At 35.3% G+C, this 19738-nt stretch overlaps 1 protein-coding gene across 4 annotated transcripts in view; it reads left to right on the top strand.

Annotated features, from left to right (window-relative positions):
- INTS13 (integrator complex subunit 13) overlaps positions 1-19738 on the top strand; it is a 29930-nt gene that overhangs the window by 630 nt on the left and 9562 nt on the right. For 2 of the 4 annotated variants that reach the window (XM_070620855.1, XM_008515831.2), the window contains exons 2-10: positions 909-1144; positions 3151-3225; positions 9447-9649; positions 10032-10112; positions 11516-11606; positions 13261-13389; positions 14892-14976; positions 17733-17822; positions 18023-18112. In XM_070620855.1, coding sequence (XP_070476956.1) covers positions 920-1144; positions 3151-3225; positions 9447-9649; positions 10032-10112; positions 11516-11606; positions 13261-13389; positions 14892-14976; positions 17733-17822; positions 18023-18112 — 1069 coding nt within the window. In that variant the 5' untranslated portion in view covers positions 909-919. Of the gene's footprint in view, positions 1-908; positions 1145-3150; positions 3226-9446; positions 9650-10031; positions 10113-11515; positions 11607-13260; positions 13390-14891; positions 14977-17732; positions 17823-18004; positions 18113-19738 lie in introns of all 4 variants that reach the window. The other 2 variants (XM_070620854.1, XM_008515830.2) reach the window with 1 other exon arrangement.

Raw genomic sequence — 19738 nt, 5'->3', positions numbered from 1 at the left:
TAGTTTTCTCAAGAGTTTTGCATGAAGGGGAAATGCATTTGAAAACAGGAGAAGAACATAGCTGGATCGTAAAAATTCAGTTCGTTTTGATGAACACTTTTGCTCTGCTTACCATGTGCTTTTTGAATGTGGATTGTCTATTCTGGATAAGATTTTATTAGCGAAGCAAGGGAGTTTCTATAAGAAAAAGTTTTAAAAGTTGTTCCTCCCCAACAGTGTGCCGGTAGCAACTAAGTTTTTCTATTGTACGTGATAAATTACTATGGTGTTTCAGAAGCTAAGGAAGGGGGAGAGTGTGAATTTCAAGTCCTTATCCTGATGGGAAGACCTGATATGTAGCTGTCTTAGGAGATATTTCTTCTGTTCTGGGCCTTACTTTTGCTGTCACTCCTCTTTCCTGTTAATTCTCCCTTCCTCCCCACTCCCCTTTTTTTCAGAAGTCTTGAGACTTTTTGGAGGGAAGCCCAAATCTGACTTGGGTTAGTTTGGGGGTTTATATGTGTTTGATGTCAATTAGAAAGGATCATCAAAAGTTTATTTGAAGAGTATTTGTCGTTTATTATATTTGTTATTATGTAAGCCAGTCAAGTACAGTTATTTGGAAAAATATTTTCTTCTGACAATTTTCAGTTCATTCAAAAAACAAAAAAATATGTGTGGACTGTAATTTTGCCTGTGGTTGGTGGAGTGACAGTTTAATATGGTGTAGCTCATCCCTTGAATTGATAGTTACTTTCTGGTAATGACCTCATTAAATCTTGCTCTTTGTTGGATAAATTTCTTTGAATACTCGTTATTCATGTTCCCTACCAAATCTTCTTGTGAAAAAAGATACATTAATTAGAAATAATTTAAGATATTAAATATTATGTATAAGACATTTGGCTAATATATTTTATCCCTTACAGGGTAAAACAAAATGAAGATTTTTTCGGAATCTCATAAAACAGTATTCGTTGTGGATCACTGCCCTTACATGGCAGAATCATGCAGACAGCATGTTGAGTTTGATATGCTGGTGAAGAATAGAACCCAAGGAATCATCCCTTTGGCCCCTATATCTAAATCATTGTGGACTTGCTCAGTAGAATCTTCCATGGAATATTGTAGAATAATGTATGATATATTTCCTTTCAGAAAACTGGTGAGTACGAAGTATAAGCAAAATCATGATTTGGGGGATGTACTTAACTGCCTGTTATATTTTTTATATGTGAATTTACTATAGATTTGACTTGCAACTCTTTGCTATTTTAAAAATATGGTATATAGACTTCTCTTTTGGGATTAATATGTTATATGTATTTAATTAGGGCCAGCAACAATAACAACAACTAACAATTATGGAGCATTTATATGTGCCAGGCCTGTTCCAAAGTGCTTCATATTTATTAACTCTTTTAATTCTCACAAAAATCCTATGAGGTAGCGACTATGATTTACTGGGATAAAATTCAAAGTATATAATAACCAGATGCAACAGGCACTGACCGTTGAAAACTGCTGCCAGCCTAAGCAGAAGGGTTGTCGGCTCTAAGCAGTTTGTCAGAATGTACTGGTTTGTAGCATCTGACTATCAGCCTTATTTATTATTGCCCTGTTGGAGATGCAGAGACTGAGGTAAAGAGAAGAAACTTGTCCTGAGTCACATAGTTAGTTAGAGGCAGAACCAGAATTTGAACCTAAGCAGGCTGAGTGCTTATGGTTTTACTGAATGTGTGCTGTACTGCTGCAGGATTTGGCCATATCAGAAAGAACTGCTCTTAAGAATGCTAAGCAGAAATTGTTTTTATCAATAAGAAGAGAAATTGAAGATTGATAGAAATTTCAAGAATGCAAATTATCTTCAGGTTTCAGAATCTCAACTGGTTTATTTTGAGAAAGTCATTTGGTTAGCCACAAGTGGATAATTTGCTTTGTCTCTCATTTGGAGCAGCCTAGACTGGAACCTAACCAATTCTTAGACTGGCACAGGCAGGGCAGTAACAGTAAGGCTGAACATAGTCTAATGTTATACGTAAAGATGTGTTCCAGATTAAAATGTAGTTCCTTTGTAAATTGTGCATTATGTTGGGTTAAAAGAAAGTATATGAGAGGAAGGATAATGTAGTGATATAGGGCACAGGCTTTGGTTCAAATCTTGGCATCATAAGCTACCAGCAGTGTGACCTTGATCATACTGCTTTATCTCTCAAAGCCTCAGTTTCCTCCCGTGTAAGCGTAACACCTACTTCCTATGGTGATTGTAAGATTTCAGTGAGAGAATGTAAATGAGGTGGCTAGTAAAATATGTCCCTGTCAGATAGGCCTTAGGAAGGAAGGCTACTTAATTAAGCTTGCTGGGGAAGCAAAACTAGTATTTCGTAGATATTATGAAAAAAGATCATGGATTAGATCATGTAGTCCAGGGGAAAGAAATAATCTCACCCTCCTCCCAAAAGGGAACATAGTCATCATTTGATATATTTTCTGACATATCCTTGCTGTGCATGTCATCTTACTTGGTAGTATTTTTTTGTTTGCATTTTACTTTAAAATTTAGAATGAAGTCCAAATCAATCATTTTGGCTCTCAATGATTATGTGGTATGGCTGCTGCCTGTTTCTCTGAGTTTGTCTCCTGCCCCTCTGCCTGCCCTGCCCTTCACTCTTTTGAGGGTTCACACTTAGAGGCCTTTGCATTTGCTGTTTGCTGTACCTGGAATTCTCTACGTACAGCTCTGTCCATGGCTGGTTTCTTTGAGCCATTTTGGGTTCCCCTTAGGTGCCACTTCTGTAGAGAGCCCTTCTTTGACCTCTCAACCTAAAGTAGCTAACCAACTTCTTGTTCAAAGCATTTATCACTCTCTAAAGTTATCTTGTTCACTTATTTATTTGTATTTTCCCTGCACTGCCCTCTGTTTTCCCCCTATCCCCCACTCCTGGCTTTCCCCACATTGTGAGTAACAGAACTGTTTTATTCATCGCTATGTTCCCATATCCCCAGTGCCAGGAATAGTGGCTGGCATGTAATAGGCATTCTCTAACTATGAAATGAGTGAATGAATGAGTCAATCTTCAAATCAGTGCTGGAGACTGCATATTATTTTAAATATGATGTGATTGAGTGGAATTAGAGTTGAATACTAATTATTTCTTTAAAATCTATTAGGTGAATTTCATTGTGAGTGACTCCGGAGCACATGTTTTAAATTCTTGGACTCAAGAAGACCAAAATTTGCAGGAGGTATGGTTAGGTTTTGAGCTGTGGCCATTTTAAAAAATTATCTGAATGTGGTAATACTTTCTTAAAAAATAGTTAAATTTTTTTTATCAATATAGTATTTGTACGTAGTTTTAAAACACCAACTGATACTAAAAGAAAAAGAGCTATCTCCATTCCAGTCTTTCCCCACTTCCTAGAAGCAGACTTTCAACTTTTTGGGTCACCTAGTATTTACTTCTGTGTTTCTAAATAACATGTTTTTACTGCTATTTATAGAGCTCTCGATTTAAACTTTACTTATCATCATTGTCAATGAGGATTTACCTTTTATATTCCTTCTTCCCTTCCCTCATTTTCTCAGTGTTGTTATATGGGAATTTTTGGTTTATTCAAAATTCCGTGTTTGCATTATAAGGTCTGTATAAAGTGTTACTCACTGCTAAGCCAAGTAGTATATGTGATTATTTCCTTTCTTTTTTTTTAAGGTTTTATTGAAATATAATTGACATACAGCACTGTATAAGTTTTAAGGTGTACAGCGTAACAATTTGACTTATATTTTATTTCCTTCCTCGTACAACTTTTTGTTTATTCCTAGAGTTTATCGTTTCCTTTTTTTCTTAATTTGTATAGTTTTCTGTGTTATCTGTTGCTGCTTTTCCTCATGTGTCTACAAAACTTCTCAATATTTTAATCATGAATGTAGTAGAAATTTAGTAGTTTGATTTTTTTTTTCCTTTACAAAACTTCTCGGAGCACAGTCTTCTGTTCCCTTTGAACTGGCTGCTTCTGGGCCCAGCGCACTGCTGTCATCCTCACCTCTCCCTATTTTTCAGATCCCAGTTTTTTTCCTCTTTTTCTCTGTGGAATCTCTTGTTTTGGTAGAGTATTACCTCCAGAATTCTTGTAACTTACGTTACACTTTATTAATGCCTGGGATATAGAAATTTCGAGTTGGAAACGACTTTTTCCTCAAAATTCTGAGGACGCTCTTCCACTGTTTTATAGCTTCTAGTGTTGTTGAGAAGTCTAATATCATTTTTCCTCATAATTTCTCTCTGAAACCTTTTTGAATCTTTTCTTTCCCCCTTTATGGTCTGAAATTTCTCCATGATGTCCCTTGGTGTTGGTTGAGCTAGGCCTTGTATTTTTCAGGAAGATTTCCCTGTATTGTTTCTTTGGTAATGTTCTTATCTCTGTGTTCTGCTTCTTACTGGAATCCCGTTTAGTGGGATGTTGGACCTACTGAATTAAATTCCTTATTCTTTTTCTCATTGGTCCTCTTTTTTTTTGAGGAAGATTAGCCCTGAGCTAACATCTGCTGCCAATCCTCCTCTTTTTGCTGAGGAGGACCAGCCCTGAGCTCACATCCGTGCCCATCTTCCTCTACTTTATATGTGGGACGCCTACCACAGCATGGCTTTCCAAGCAGTGCCATGTCCGCACCCGGGATCCAAACCGGCGAACCCTGGGCCAACAAAGCAGAACATGCGAACTTAACCACCGTGCCACCAGGCCGGCCCCTCACTGGTCCTCTTCTTGTTCTACTTTCTAAGCCTTTTACCTATTTTCTTTTAATCCTTATACACAATTTATTATTTGATCATATTTTTAATTTCCAAGAACTCTTACTTATGCTCTAATTATGTCCATTTTGTCATATCATTTTCTTGTTTTATGGGTGTAATTTTTAATCTGAAGGTATTAATAATAGTTTATTTGAAGTTTTTTTTCTTTCTTTTTTTTTTGAGGAGGATTAGTCCTGAGCTAACATCTGCCACCAATCCTCCTCTTTTTGCTGAGGAAGATTGGCCCTGAGCTAACATCTGTGCCCATCTTCCTCTATTTTATATGTGGGACGCCTGCCACAGCATGGCTTGATAAGCGGTACCTAGGTCCGCACCCAAGATTCGAACCATCAAACTCCGGGCCACCAGAAGCAGGGTGTGTGAACTTAACCAGTACACCAGAGGGCGGTGCTCTCAGAATTCTTTTCATGTTGAGGCTTTTCTTAAATGCCATTGATATTTAGCCATGCAACTTTATTAAAAGCAAGGCGCTAAACAGCAGATTAGAGGATCTCCTTGTTGTGGAATAGCTAGTGCTGACTGGGCTTCACTGTGGTTTAATCTAATTGCTTTCACTGGGGGGCCTTCAGATGTCAGAATGGACAGATCATCTCTCTGGTGCTGTTCATGGTCTCCAGAGAAGATCTTCCGCTCTTCTAAGGATGCTGTAAACTTGGTTGTCAGCCTTCTGGGAGCCAGGGGAGAGGGTAGGTTCCCCCATCCAGTAGGCAGACTTTGACTCAGTCTTTCTGGTTTTAGTCTAGTACTGTGCTGTCCGATGTAGTAGCTACTAGCCATATGTAGCTCCTGTTAGCTATTAAATAGCTACTATTTAAATTTAAATTAATTAAAATTAAATACAATTAAAAAAATTCACTTTCTCTGTAGCATTAGCCATGTTTCAGACGATCAGTAGGCCACATGTGCATAATGGCTACTGTATTGGATAGCGCACATGTAGAACATTTCCATCATCACGGAAAGTTCTGTTGGGCAGCACTGGTCCATTATCGTACCCTTACACTGTACTATGCTCTGTGGTATCCATGCTTGGTACCTTTCTAGCTCACTTCCTCCGATGAATGTGATTCTGTATCTGGGGGCATTGAGGAGGGGTAGTCACTTACATGGGTAGGGTATGAGTAAGGTCTGGGAATCCAGTTGCTCTTTATACTGACTTCAAGTCATTCATAGTTTTCAGGGTCTTGCCTCATCCCTGCTTTGTGTGGTACGTGATCCCTCCAGTTCCTGAACTTCCGGATGCTGAAGCACATATCATCTTGCCTTTTTCCTCCCTGTAGGCACTTAGATTTCAGCTTTCTTCATCCAACCAAGCCCATTACCATTCCACCATCCATTTTAATACATTCTTTTGACATCTTTTTTTTGCTGTTGTCACCTCCTCTATTCTCTTCATCTTTATGCATTTATGGGTTTTTCCCCCTTTGGTTTATGCTTTTTAAAATTAAATTTCTTTACTACAGTTTTAGTGGAATTTTAGGAGGGAGCAGAAATAAACCCATGCTCAATCCAAGTTTATGCTTTTTGAACATTATTTATCTACGGATACTGACTGTGGCAGGTTATGTTCTTTGCCTTGGTTTAGTTAGATAGAAGATCTCAGTCTACTAGGTTCTTCACTGATGAATATGAACATGAAAGACAGGCATTAGTGAAATACTACATTATTTGAATTATTTCATGTTAAAATTTTTCTGTTAATGGATGCCCTTCAGTGGAAATAATCCCATTCAAGCGTATTTTAAATAGAACACTTCTAAAGAAAATGTGTTTATCACAGCGTTTAGTCTTAAAATGTCGTGATTAATATTATAATATGTAAACATATCTAACCTTTCATTCTTTTGGATAACTCAAGGAGTAGGCTTTTATTGGCTTGGCTTTGCATTTATATCACTCCAGAATGTTCTTTCTTCTTTCATTATTTGAAAAAATCATATTAAGCATTCCATATATTCCCTCTGTAATGTCTTTTTGAAATGGCATGTATTCTGCTTTATTTCTTTCAAGAGGTGCTGTGAAAGAAGCCTGAAGTCTCTCTAGTTGTGTATGAAAAAAACTAAGTGCAAATTTGTATAGATTTTCTTTACTGCACCTCTGCAGTGCAGTAAAAAGTATGCATTTGATAATAGAAAGTATACTGATGATAAGAGAATTACCACTTCCCTCTGCTCTCTGAAGGTGAAGGCACATTATGTCGCACTCATTACTTTTAGATCGTGAACAGAAGAGCAAACTCCAGTGGTGAAGGCAACTATCTAGCAAATCACTGGTGTTTGAAATGATGTAAAATGATTGACATTTTGTATAAATTAGGTATAATTTTGTCTATGTTAACCCATTTAATGTTTAACTTTAGTTATCCATGTCACTCCTTTCCCAAATTATTGTGAATAACCATGAGTAACAGTTAAGTAGATTGGTTGAAGAATGTTTGGGCTGGAAGGATAGTAGACATCTTCTGCTTCAACTCCTTCATTGTGCAAGTGAAGAAACTGAGGCCCGTAGGGGTCAGAGGTTGTCCGACTTATGTACCTGGGTCCAGGGTTCTTTCCATTGTAGCACATAACTCTGTCCTATACATCTTAAATTTCCTTACAGAAAAATTGTCGGACTTCAGGAGTTTGGGTCTTGTTTTTGTTGGCTAAGTTAACTGAAGTTTGAAAGTATCAGACTGGTGTGGGCCGGGTTCTATTATTGTTTTCACTTTTAGATTAGAGGAAAAGGGCCAGGAGAGATTGATCAGGTCACACGGTGTTATAGGCAGAGCCCAATTTCAGTCTATATTTGTCTGACTCCAAAAGTTACATGTTCTTTCTTCTGCTTTCTCCAGGACCACAACACTCCTCCCCTAAAAAGCTCCTTTTTATTAAGCTTCTCCTGTTTACCAGGGACTTTATCATAGTCATTTATACACAGTAATCTTTCTTTTTTGATTACTTTTTGTGAATAAGTAATACCCATGTAACTTAAAAATAAAACTTACATATATACATCATGTATACATATGTACACACATGCATGTGTGTGTGTGTAAGTAAAAGGTAAACTTTGAAGCTTCCCACGCATCCCCTGTACCAGTTAGTGGGGTGCTGGAGCCTGCTCATAGCAACTTGCAAGAGCTGACTGTGTGCATCTCCTGCCAACTTCACTGTCAGTGCTTGAAATCGGCCATAGTGGGAGTGTTTAAGCATTGATATTGGCAAACTACAAATTAGAGCTTTTTTCCCTCTTTGGAGAGCTGGTTTACCAGCACATCACTGTTTATCCCTACCACTGTTAGTTTTTGACAGGTTCTTCGAGAGTATCCTTATGCAGACACAAAGTAAAGCCCTCTTACCTTGTTCTTTTCAAGATTGTTTTGGCTATTCTGGGTTCCTTGCAATTCCATATGAATCTTAGAATCAGCTTGTCAATTTCTTCAAAGAAGTCAGCTGGGGTTCTGAGGTATCATGCTTAATCTGTAGTTCAACTTGAGGAATATTGCCATTTTAACGATAGTAAGTCTTCCGAACCATGACATGGGATGTTTTCCATTCATTTATATCTTTAATTTCTTTCAACAATATTTTGTAGTTCTCAGAGTGTAAGACTGGTATTTCTTTTGTTAAATTTATTCCTAAGTATATTATTCTTTTTGGTGCTGTTGTAAATGAAATTGTTTTCTTAATTTCATTTTTGGTTTGTTCATTCCAAGTGTATAGCAGTATGATTGGTTTTTGTGTATTGATTGTGTATCCTGCAACCTTGCGAACTTGTTTATTATTTCTAATTTTTTTTTTCCTGAGGAAGATTCACCCTGCATTAACATCTGTTGCCAATATCCTTCTTTTTTTTTTTTTTTGCTTGAGAAAGATTACCCCTGAGTTAACATCTGTGCCAGTCATCTTCTGTTTGTATATGGGTTGGAGCCACAGCGTGGCTGATGAGTGGTGTAGGTCCACACCCAGGATCCCAACCCATGAAGCCAGGCCACCAAAGTGGAGCATGCTGACCTTAACCACTATGCCATGGGGCCAGCCCCTCTCAGTTTTTTAATGAATTTCTTAGGATTTTCTACATGCAAGATCATGTCGTCTGCAATGTAGAGATGGCTTTACTTCTTCCTTTCCAACCTAGATTCCTTTTACTTCTTTTTCTGTCCTAATTGCTCTGGCTAGAACTTCCAGTACAGTGTCGAATAGAAGTGGTGAGCGTGGGCATCCTTCTTCTATTTCTGATCTTAGAGGGAACACATCCAGTCTTCACCATTAAGTATGATGTTATCTGTTGGTTTTTCATAGATGCCTTTTATCTGCTTGGGGAAGTTCCCTTCTATTTCTAGGTTGTTGGGTGTTTTATTATGAAAGGATCTCAGATTTTGTCAAATGCTTTATATGTGTTTATGGTGATGATCATGTGGTTTTTTTTTTTATTCTCTTCATACAATATTTACATTAATTGATTTTTTAATCAACTTTGCATTCCTGGGATAAGTCCCACTTGGTCATGGTGTATAATTCTTTTATACGTTGCTGGATTTGGTTTGCTAGTATTTTGTTGAGGATATTTGTGTCCATAAAAGATACATTAGTCTTTAGTTTTCTTTCTTGTGATGCTTTCGTCTGACTTGTGCACGCTCTTGTCAACGTAATTGTTTTCCCTTTTACTTAGCTAATGGCAGCATTGGCTGCTGTTGGGCCTCCTAATCCACGGGCAGATCCAGAATGCTGCAGTATTCTGCATGGCCTCGTTGCAGCAGTGGAAACCCTGTGTAAAATTACAGAATACCAACATGAGGCTCGTACTCTGCTAATGGAGAATGCAGAACGCGTTGGAAATAGAGGACGAATAATTTGCATTACTAATGCAAAAAGGTGAGACCTTAATCAAAGTAATTCTTTCACTGAGGGAATTTTAATGTCCTATTGTGGTTTTTATTTAAAAAAGCAGAAACAGCATGTTAGCATTTAAGCATATTGCAAGTGGCCCCTCTAATATTGAAGCTGTGTTTATCCAATTCTAAAATAAAGACTCATCTCAGTGAAAACTCTTTAGATTGTCACCATATAGGTGAATTTGACTTTTTTTCTCACTAGTTTTTCATCTGGTTGTTTGGTATTATGAACGAGCACACTAAAGACAGTCCTTGCTGAAGTAACTTTAAGTGCCTGTAACAAGATACTACAGCTGAATGGTGGGTTTATTTTTTTCTCTTACTGTTTATTCTAAGTTTGTTACATCTTCCTTATGCCGTAGTGATAGCCATGTGCGAATGCTTGAGGACTGTGTCCAGGAAACAATTCACGAGCATAACAAGCTTGCTGCTAATTCAGATCAGTGAGTATAATCCGTAAATGAAATAAATATTCCATTTTATAGTCCTATGTATTTCATTATAATTATTCCAGTAATTTGAGTAGTAATCGCTAGCATTTCCTTGAATTCTCTACTGGCCCTACAAATTAGTCAAAAAAATGTATGTTTGATCAGAAACTTTTTCCTTTCACTTTAAAATTTTCCTTTTTTTCACAGGAAAGATGATCAGAAGGGTAAAATAATATATAAATTTATAATGTGTATTTGTTTTGTTGGCTTACTGTCCTACTCTGTTGCAAATTTGTAAAATGAGTAAATTTTTGGTGGCATTATTCAGCATGTACTAAATCAAAACATAGCAACTAATTGCATTGTAGGAATTTTTTAAAAAGAAAAAAAGCTATTAAAGACGTGTATGGGGCAGTTGCAATGTGGAGTCTATAGTAGGTTGAGCTGTTATTAATGTTCTTAGGTGGAGTACTGGTATTGTTAATGAGTAGGATATCGTCACTAGGAGAAGCATGCTGAAGTATTTAGGAATGAGGTATCATTTCCTCTGCAACTTATTCTCAAATGACTTAGTGAAAAAAAGTATACATCTATTTAGGTATGTATGGAGAAATCAGATATAGCTAACAGTGAATCTAGGTTAAGGATTTTTGGGTGTTCATTGAATCGTACTTTTCTTTCAACTTTTCTGTCAGTTTGGAAATTTCAAAATAAAGAGTTAGGGAAACGTTTTAGCATTATAAATCCTGTATTCTTTGAAATAACTAATTATAGGTAATGGTTTGTATTGCCTGATTTTGTCCTTAAAAAACATTAGTAAAAGGGAAGCCGAGACACAATATATTCGTTTTCTTTGTGGCAATTACCTACTGAAAATTATACCTAATTATAAGAATTTTCCCTGGGGCCAGCTCAGTGGCATAGTCGTTGAGTTCGTGCGCTCTGCTTCAGTGGCCCAGGGTTTGCAGGTTCAGATCTCAGGTGCAGACCTAGCACCGCTCAGCAAGCCATGCTGTGGCAGCATCCCACACAAAATAGAGGAAGATTGGTATGAATGTTAGCTCAGGGCCAGTCTTCCTCACACACACACACAAAAGGCTAGGATATACATGTTCAGCCATCTCATTCAGATTATTAAAGGCCTTGTTTAAAAAAAAAATTTCCTTTGGCCTTCAAACACACAGAAGATTATCATTTTTGCATTTGAATTAAATTCATATAAATTATTTATTAAATGTTCATGCAAGTACAGCAATTATACGGTCTTTCTAAATATCTAGCTTTTGTGTTAACAGTAGTATCTGAGTATAATAGCAATACAGTGCTTTAGTATACTAAATTTCTAGTAGTTCACCTGCCTAGATTCTTTACATAGTATATATTCTTATACTCTAAGTGAAAAGTTTCTCTTTAAGTCTCATGCAGATTCAGAAGTGTGAGCTGGTCTTGATCCACACCTACCCAGTTGGTGAAGACAGCCTTGTATCTGATCGTCCTAAAAAAGAGGTAAGTACAGAAGTAATGGAAGAAAAGATCATTGTTAGTTATTAATAGTAAATGCTTATGAATGGTTAGCATTAAAATGATCGTATTACCAACATTTTCTGCCAAGACAATACTTAGAACTTTCAAAACAACCTGTATGGCGAAACACCAGATTGGTTCTTTATGTTATAATTGTAGATTTATTTAGTGTTTTCTGTTTACTTTCCTGCTGACATTTATTTTAATTAAATGTGTTGCAAAACCATGCATAATTTGTATTGTTCCGAAAATTTCAATTACTGTAATAGATTTCAGCTGCTGTAATGACTTTTTATTCTGTAAAAATCTTTTTTTCTCATTAGAAGAGCAATACACTCTTTAACAAAAATATATTCCAATAACAAAGAAATTAATTTCACCCTTCCAGAGCGGGAAAAAACCTAATTTCCAGCCTTGGTTTTACTTTTTAAATAAATGTGAACAATTTTAAAGGAAAAGACGAGTCTGTTGATTGTTGAAAGGATTTATATCACATAATGTTCTCCATCATTGGTCTGTGATTAGAAATGTAGATATATGTATTTATATAATTATGTTAAACGTATATGTTCTTATGCTCTCATTTTTCATTTAGCTTTATTTAATATAAACGTGAAGTTATTACCTTAGTTTATGAATATTTTATAGTTATGTGGTATTTTTAAGTCATTATCTCATTGTCTTGCGTGGTTTCCAGCATAAGCCCATTTTTTGTTAACTCTTTTCTACCTCTTTTGATAATGTGGCAATATGTTGGCTTTACTTTGTGATAACTAAAAAATTTATTTACAATAAATATTTTTACCCTGGAATGAGTAAAATTGTGTGTTACCTTGTTATAAATTACTTTTGGCTGCCTTATCGCATTTATTGGTGACAAAATATAATGTTTGTGGTGATTTCCACATTCTTTATAAGAAGTAGTTTTTTGTTTGTTGTGTTTTTTTCGTGAGAGATTGGCCCTGAGCTGACATGTTTTGCCAATCTTTCTCTTTTTGCTTGAGGAAGATTGTTGCTGAGCTAACATCTGTGCCAATCTTCGTCTCTTTTACATGTAGGATGCTGCCACAGCACTGGTTGATGAGCAGTATATAGGTCCACACCCGTGATCTGAACCCACAAACCCTGGGCCATCAAAGTGGAGCATGCGAACTTAACCACTTTGCTACCAGGCTGGCCCCTATAATGAATGAGTAGTTTTATCTGCAAGGGTTTGTCCTCTCCATAAGATGAGTTATTTTTTCTACAGTATTTCTCTGGGCCACTTCAAATCCGTTTTGCATATAGATAAATAAAAGTAAAAGATTATAAAGTAAAATATATATTTAAATCAAAGACTACTCCACTCCAGGTTTCAAGAGGACAGGGCCTTTGTTCACTGCTGTATCCTCCAGTAGTTCACACAGTTTCTGGCATATAATATAGTAAGTTCTGCTTACTACCTGTCTGTTGAATGAATGAATGCATGAAAATTTATTGCTAAAATAGTGATCATGGTTAACTTATGGACCTTTTTATTTTTCCAAATTCTAAAAAGTAAAAACACTTAATTTTTATTTGTTGAAGTAAAATATTTAACCCCAGGTTACAAAGTATTAATGTTTTGTGGGTTATTTTTTTTAATACTTTTCTGTAGTTGTCTCCTGTTTTAACCAGCGAAGTTCATAGTGTTCGTGCAGGACGGCATCTTGCTACCAAATTAAATATTTTAGTACAGCAGCATTTCGACTTGGCTTCAACTACTATTACAAATATTCCAATGAAGGTAGGCGTTTTTCCCTGTTATTTTCAAAGTTCTGCTTTTCTTTTTAAATATTTGACATGTATTGTTTATTTTAATTGAACCTTAACTTTTTTTCCCCATATCATATTTTCTGTTTTGCTAGCCCACATTCAGTGTCTTTGACCAGGTCAGTAAATACTGAAAAGCAACAAGAAAGGATCACAGAACAAAATGCTGTATTTTTCTTTCTAATAAGAACACTCTATATCAGCTTTTTTGGTTTTAACTATGTTCTCGTTATTTTCATCAAAATATAATCTCTATCTTAAATGATTACTTCTTCTGTGATTCTTTTCCTGACAATTGTGTTATTAGATTTTACTTACTTTGTGTATTCTGGTGGATCTTTTATTTTCTATTATTTTTATTCTTTCCCACCCAGTATAAAGGTGCTTGTAGCTAATAGGTCTAACTAGGGAAAAATGGCTCATAGTTATAAATAAATTTAATACTCTAGCTAAAAACCATCCATGTGAGTCTTCTGATTTTACTAATGGATTTTCTTAGGAGTTGATTGTTACCTGTTCATTGTCATTATATTAACATTAAGTTGTTTAGGATTCGCATGATATTTGGCTCATAGTAAGTTTTAAATGAATTTTCATTGAGTGGAATTGAATTTAATTTTATTTATTATGTTTACAAATATAAAGTAGCTACTATATCTAAAAATTCAAATTGACTTTCTTATAGGTCCAATTTCATTTTTTTGCCACCATATGATGAACACTAAGTTGTATGAGAAATAGAATCTTTTCATTATTGATTTCTTCCTTATACCATTAGCTGGCTCTTTCAGAAAAATTGTAGCCTTACCTAATAGAATGGTTTGGATGCTGAAGCAATTAACAAATAAAATAGCATTATAGATGTACTTTAATATGTGTCATTTCATGAGTTATATGAAAAATACTCTGAGGATGACTGATACGTTGCTTTTTAAATTTGACCATATTTGTGTGCTACTGGTGTGACTCTCTTTTTCAATCTTTGTCTTTTTTTGGTAAATACATCATATTGAAGCTCCTGTTTACTATTGGTGAAAACAAGTTACTAAACTTGTTTATGAGTCTGTATTTGTTATTTTATGTAATTGGTGTTTGCTAATGTACTGTGGGTATTTAAAGATGCTATTTCCTCCTTTAAACAACTATTTCACTTTCAGTTTATATAAACTATTTCAATTATATTTGTGTATATAAAATATTGGAAAGATAATGCATTCAGAGTAAAAATAATTTGTAAAATTTCTAGGTTAATCATCTATGTTAATTCTGACATAATATAAGAAAAATCATTAACTACTTTATTACCTGTATATAGCCAGTAGTTTTTTAATAGAGGTCATATTGTTGTGGAAAACTATTGCATCTTTAAATAGATCAATTACTGAGCAAACTGTCCCATTATAGCTACTTATTGTTGAGTGTATGTGATCTATTATTTTGAAAATAAATCCAAGTTATTTTAAATTTTGCTTTAAGGAAGAACAACATGCTAACACATCTGCCAATTATGATGTGGAGTTACTTCATCACAAAGATGCACACGTAGATTTTCTGAAAAGTGGTAAGTAAAAGACATTGGAAAGTATTCTTTTGTAAGATCCAACATATGAAAGCATACTAACAACTTTGAGACGGTTGTCAGTAAATAAATCTGATTGAATTTAGTTCAGCCCTTTCCAAACTTATCTGACAGTATCACCAGTTAATGGCCATGGAACTAGAGTGTTCTGTAGAATTTACTTTGGGAAAGATTAGGCTAATGGAATAAGTATTGAGAGTGATAATCATTGCGGTCATGTCATACACGGTCATGTCATAGTTTCCCTTTTGCAGGCAAACCACCTTGGGGAAAGGGAGAAGAAGAGGAACTGACTTGAAAGGGTGATAGACTTATACCTTGCCTGAATAAAAGTCAGTTGTTTTAAAGGTTAGGTTTTTTCCTCTAAAACTTACTTGAATTAGTAGATTTCATCTCCAAAACCATGATTTCTGGAACTGTATCAGCGTGGTTCAGGGGAAGAGACTCTGGAGTCAGGAATTAAAGAGTTTGAGCTAAAGCGTTGCCACCAGCTAGTGCACCGTGTTTCTAGACTTGGCACACTTATAAATTAAGGATGCTGGATTAGATGAACCATAATATTTCCTCCATTCCTAAAATTCAATGAAATTGCCTTTGAGTTTTGACATGTGGTTAAGTTCTTTAGAATGTTTTCTATGTAAATTGATGCTAACAGAGAATTACATGGTTGACTTTGATCATGTTATATGCTCTTTTCTAAAGTGTTAATACCATGAGCCAAGCATAACATTTGTTACATGTGTAAGGAATCTTGGAATTAAGCTAATATGAATTTCTAAGAGAAAAACTATTAAGATAATGGATATATTAATGTTTTACAAAAGAATAGAGTTTATTTTTGAAAATACAATATGTGGAAATTACTAAAAACCTGTGAGGTAATATCAACTTTTAAAATATTTATTTTTTAGACTTTGAGAAAATGTTGAAAAATATCTTTGTAATACAAAATATTTTTCTAGAATAGTTGTTAGTTTGATCTCTGGTTTATGTATGACACATGGACACTGTGAAAATGCTGTGATAGCAACAGGAACAGTGCGGTGGGAACCCAGTGGGTTGCATAGGGAAGCTTTGCAGAGGAGGTGACATTAGAGCTGGATTTTGTGAGTAGCCTTCCTCTTCAGCCCAGATATCTTCTCTAAGTTCCAGATCTCTATATTCTACTGCCTAATTAAATCTATTAGATGTCTCCCAAGCACCTAAAACTCAGCATACCCAAAACAACTTAGAGACTTTGCCCCTGAACTTGTCTTCTCATGTTCCCTCTCTTGGTGCATGACCCTGTTATCTACCCAGTTATGTAAGACAGGAACTTCAGAGTCATCTTTGAGACCTCTCTCTCATTCCTCATATCTAAACCATTGTCGCATTTTTTTTTCTTTTTTAAAGATTGGCACCTGAACTAATGACTGTTGCCAATCTTCTTTTTTTTTTTTCTGCTTTTACTCCCCAAATCCCCCCAATATATAGTTGTATATTCTAGTTGTGGATCCTTCTAGCTGTGGCATGTGGGACGCCACCTCAGCATGGCCTGACGAGCGGTGCTGTGTCCGCGCCCAGGATCCAAATCAGCGAAACCCCGGGCTGCCAAAGCAAGGCGCACGAACTTAACCACTTGGCCATGGGGCCGGCCCCTATCGTCACATTTTCTTGATTTTTATCTACTAAGTATCTCTCACTTACATCCACATCTGTACCACCATTACCTTCTCCCTAATTTAGCCTATTATTTTCTTACCTGTTATCCCATGGTAGCCTCCTAAATGATCTGTCTGTATTCACTCCTGACCTGCCAGCTAGAATAGCTTTGAGAATGCTAGTCCTGACCCTGTTCCCCTTATCTTAAAACCCTCTAATGCTTTTCTGCTGCCCTTAGGATAAAGACAAAACTGTTTAAATGTCTTACCAGGCTCTGCCTTGTTTTGCCCCTCCTCCTTTCCATTCTCATCTCACAACGTATTCCTCTCCTCTCTGTGTTTCAGCCACACAGACCTGAAACTCTTCATGCCCTCCTGCCACAGGATCTTGGCATCTGCTCTTTCCTTTGCCTGAATACTCTTCCTTCACTTCTTTGGTTAATTTCTGCTTATCCTCTTCAAACTCAGACTAGTTTTCATTTCTCAAAGAATCCTTCCCTGTTGTCTTGGAATAGGTCATCTCTTCATATAGCTGTTTATAGCACTGTATTCATTTCCTTCAAAGCTTTGTCAACTTTATAGTTTTGCATTTGATTGTTGTTATTTTATTATCATCTGATGACTGTAGACTCCATTAAGGCAAAAAATGTTCACTCTTAGATCTTATATATTTAGTTTGTCCCTTGTTTTATGTTTCTTCTAATAAATTTATTAGGATTCAGTATAATTAGTTGTGCCTTTTAGATTCCTGAAGCTTTCTTTGAGTAATTAACCATTTTTTTTTTTATTTAATGGTGTCAGAGGGGAGCAGTTGTAGATTCTTGAAATTTAAAAAATTTTTGCTGTTGACTTTCAGTGCAGTGACTGAAAGGATTAACCTAGTTAATGAGAAATTGGGAGGAAAATTAAGTATTTCTTTTAATCATAGCTAATATCCAAACTCTCTTTGAAAGTTTTTTAGGAGACTTGATAAAAAAGATGTTCTCCTGGAGGTGTTTTCTGTTATAGAGCTTAAATTCTTTTGGAAATCTTGAGTAGACAGTTGGAAGTTTGTGATGTATTTAGTAATGTCACTGTTTCTCTGACTTGTTTTTAAAGGTGACACCCACTTAGGCGGCAGCAGTAGGGAAGGCTCATTTAAGGAGACAATAACATTAAAGTGGTGCACACCGAGGACGAATAATATTGGTAGGTATTTAAAAATAATTGAAAGAGAAAAGAACACATCAAAAGTTCTTAAAGTATTATGTAGAGATCTTTCATTTGTTTCTCTTTGAATTTTTGTTTTTCATTATTGTAAAGGCTCAAGGAACAAGTTCTTTTTTTCTCTTTTGATTGTGGGAATATTCCTTTATATTCTTTCAAATCAGTGTTTTCTTCTATTTCAGAGTTACACTATTGCACTGGCGCTTACCGAATTTCACCTGTAGATGTAAACAGCAGGCCTTCCTCCTGCCTTACTAATTTTCTTCTCAATGGTAACTTTCATCATTTAATTGTTTTAACGGAGATTATTACAAGTGAAATCATTAGTGAGAATATGTGAAAATCTGAATGCCAGAATGCTGTTTTCTTCAGTACAATCTAACCATTTATTTCCCAAAACTGTTTTAAAGTTACATAATTGTAAATACCCTTTAACAGTTTTACTAATGCTTAAAAGTAAGATGACTTTATGCCTTTCAGACTAGTGTATCTAATAAGTTTTATTTAATGTATTTTTAAGTCTTTCTGTTTTAAAAATGTGACCTTTATAGTCTAAATTGACTTTTTGGGAAGATGGAATAATATATACCACTTATCTTGACCTATTGAATTTTACATTACAAAGTATATGTGAACTTATTTCTCTTTGAACACTATGCCTTTATCATAATAAATGTTATATTTTCAATATTATATGATTTGTACACATATGGAATTTTTTATTGAGATATAATTGACATTACATTAATTTCAGATTTACAGCATAATGATTTGGTATTTGTATATATTGTGAATTGGTCACCACAATAAGTCTAGTTAACATCTAACACCATACAGTTACAGAATTTTTTTTTTTTGTGATGAGAACTTTTAAGATCTACTCTCTTGCAACTTTCAAACATGCAATACAGTATTATTAACTATAGTTGCTGTGCTGTACATTACATCCAATGACTTATTTATTTTATAACTGGAAGTTTGTACCTTTTAACTTCCTTCACCCATTTTGCCCGCCCCCATCCCATACCTCTGGCAACCACCAGTCTGTTCTCTGTATCTATGAGGTTGGTGTTTTTTGTTTTTTGGGTTTTTTTAGATTTCACATATAAGTAAGATCATATGGTATTATCTTTCTCTGTCTGACTTATTTCACTTAGCATAATGCCCTCACGGTCCATCCATGTTGTCACAAATGGCAAGATTTCATTTCTTTTTTATGGCTGAATAATGTTCCGTTGTCTATATATACCACGTTTTCTTTATCCATTTATTCATCGATGCACACTTAGGTTGTTTCCATATCTTGGGTATGGTAAATAATGCTGAAATGAACATGGGGGTGCATATATCTTTTCAAGTTAGTTACACTTATGACTTTAACTCTGTGGTTTCTTTATGTGAAAATCTTTTTAAAAAAACAAATTATTAGATTCAATGTATGAAATCTAAATTCTAAAAGCTCCTCTGGTAATTCTTATGATCAAGTAGGTTTTGGAACCACTGATGTAAAGAGTCAGCCTGCTTTTATCATGAGGTTAGTTTCATTGTTATGTTAAGCATAATTTCATTATCAGACTATGTAAAGTCCAGATGAAACAACATTGAGTCATATGACAGTGAAAGTAGTTAACGATAGTGCTGATAAGGAGGTATTGTGGAAGTGAATTGAGACTGTGCTTTCTGCCCCAAATGTTTTGAGCTTTGATAACCTGAGAGTTATCCAACAGTTGTCTCACTTTACTTCTTGATGTTTCGGAGAAAAATTTCATATGAACTTGTAATTGAATGAACAATATATAGCTCAACATTCTACCAGCAATCACTATTCTTGTTTTGGAAAACTGTCTGTGTAACTATGTAAGCTTGGAGTAACCAAGAGAAACTAAGGCTACAATTCA

The sequence above is a fragment of the Equus przewalskii genome, chromosome 5, assembly GCF_037783145.1.
Source record: "Equus przewalskii isolate Varuska chromosome 5, EquPr2, whole genome shotgun sequence".
Taxonomy (NCBI): domain Eukaryota; kingdom Metazoa; phylum Chordata; class Mammalia; order Perissodactyla; family Equidae; genus Equus; species Equus przewalskii.
Note: the sequence above shows the minus strand (reverse complement) of the source record. Positions and strands in the feature narration are given on the sequence as shown.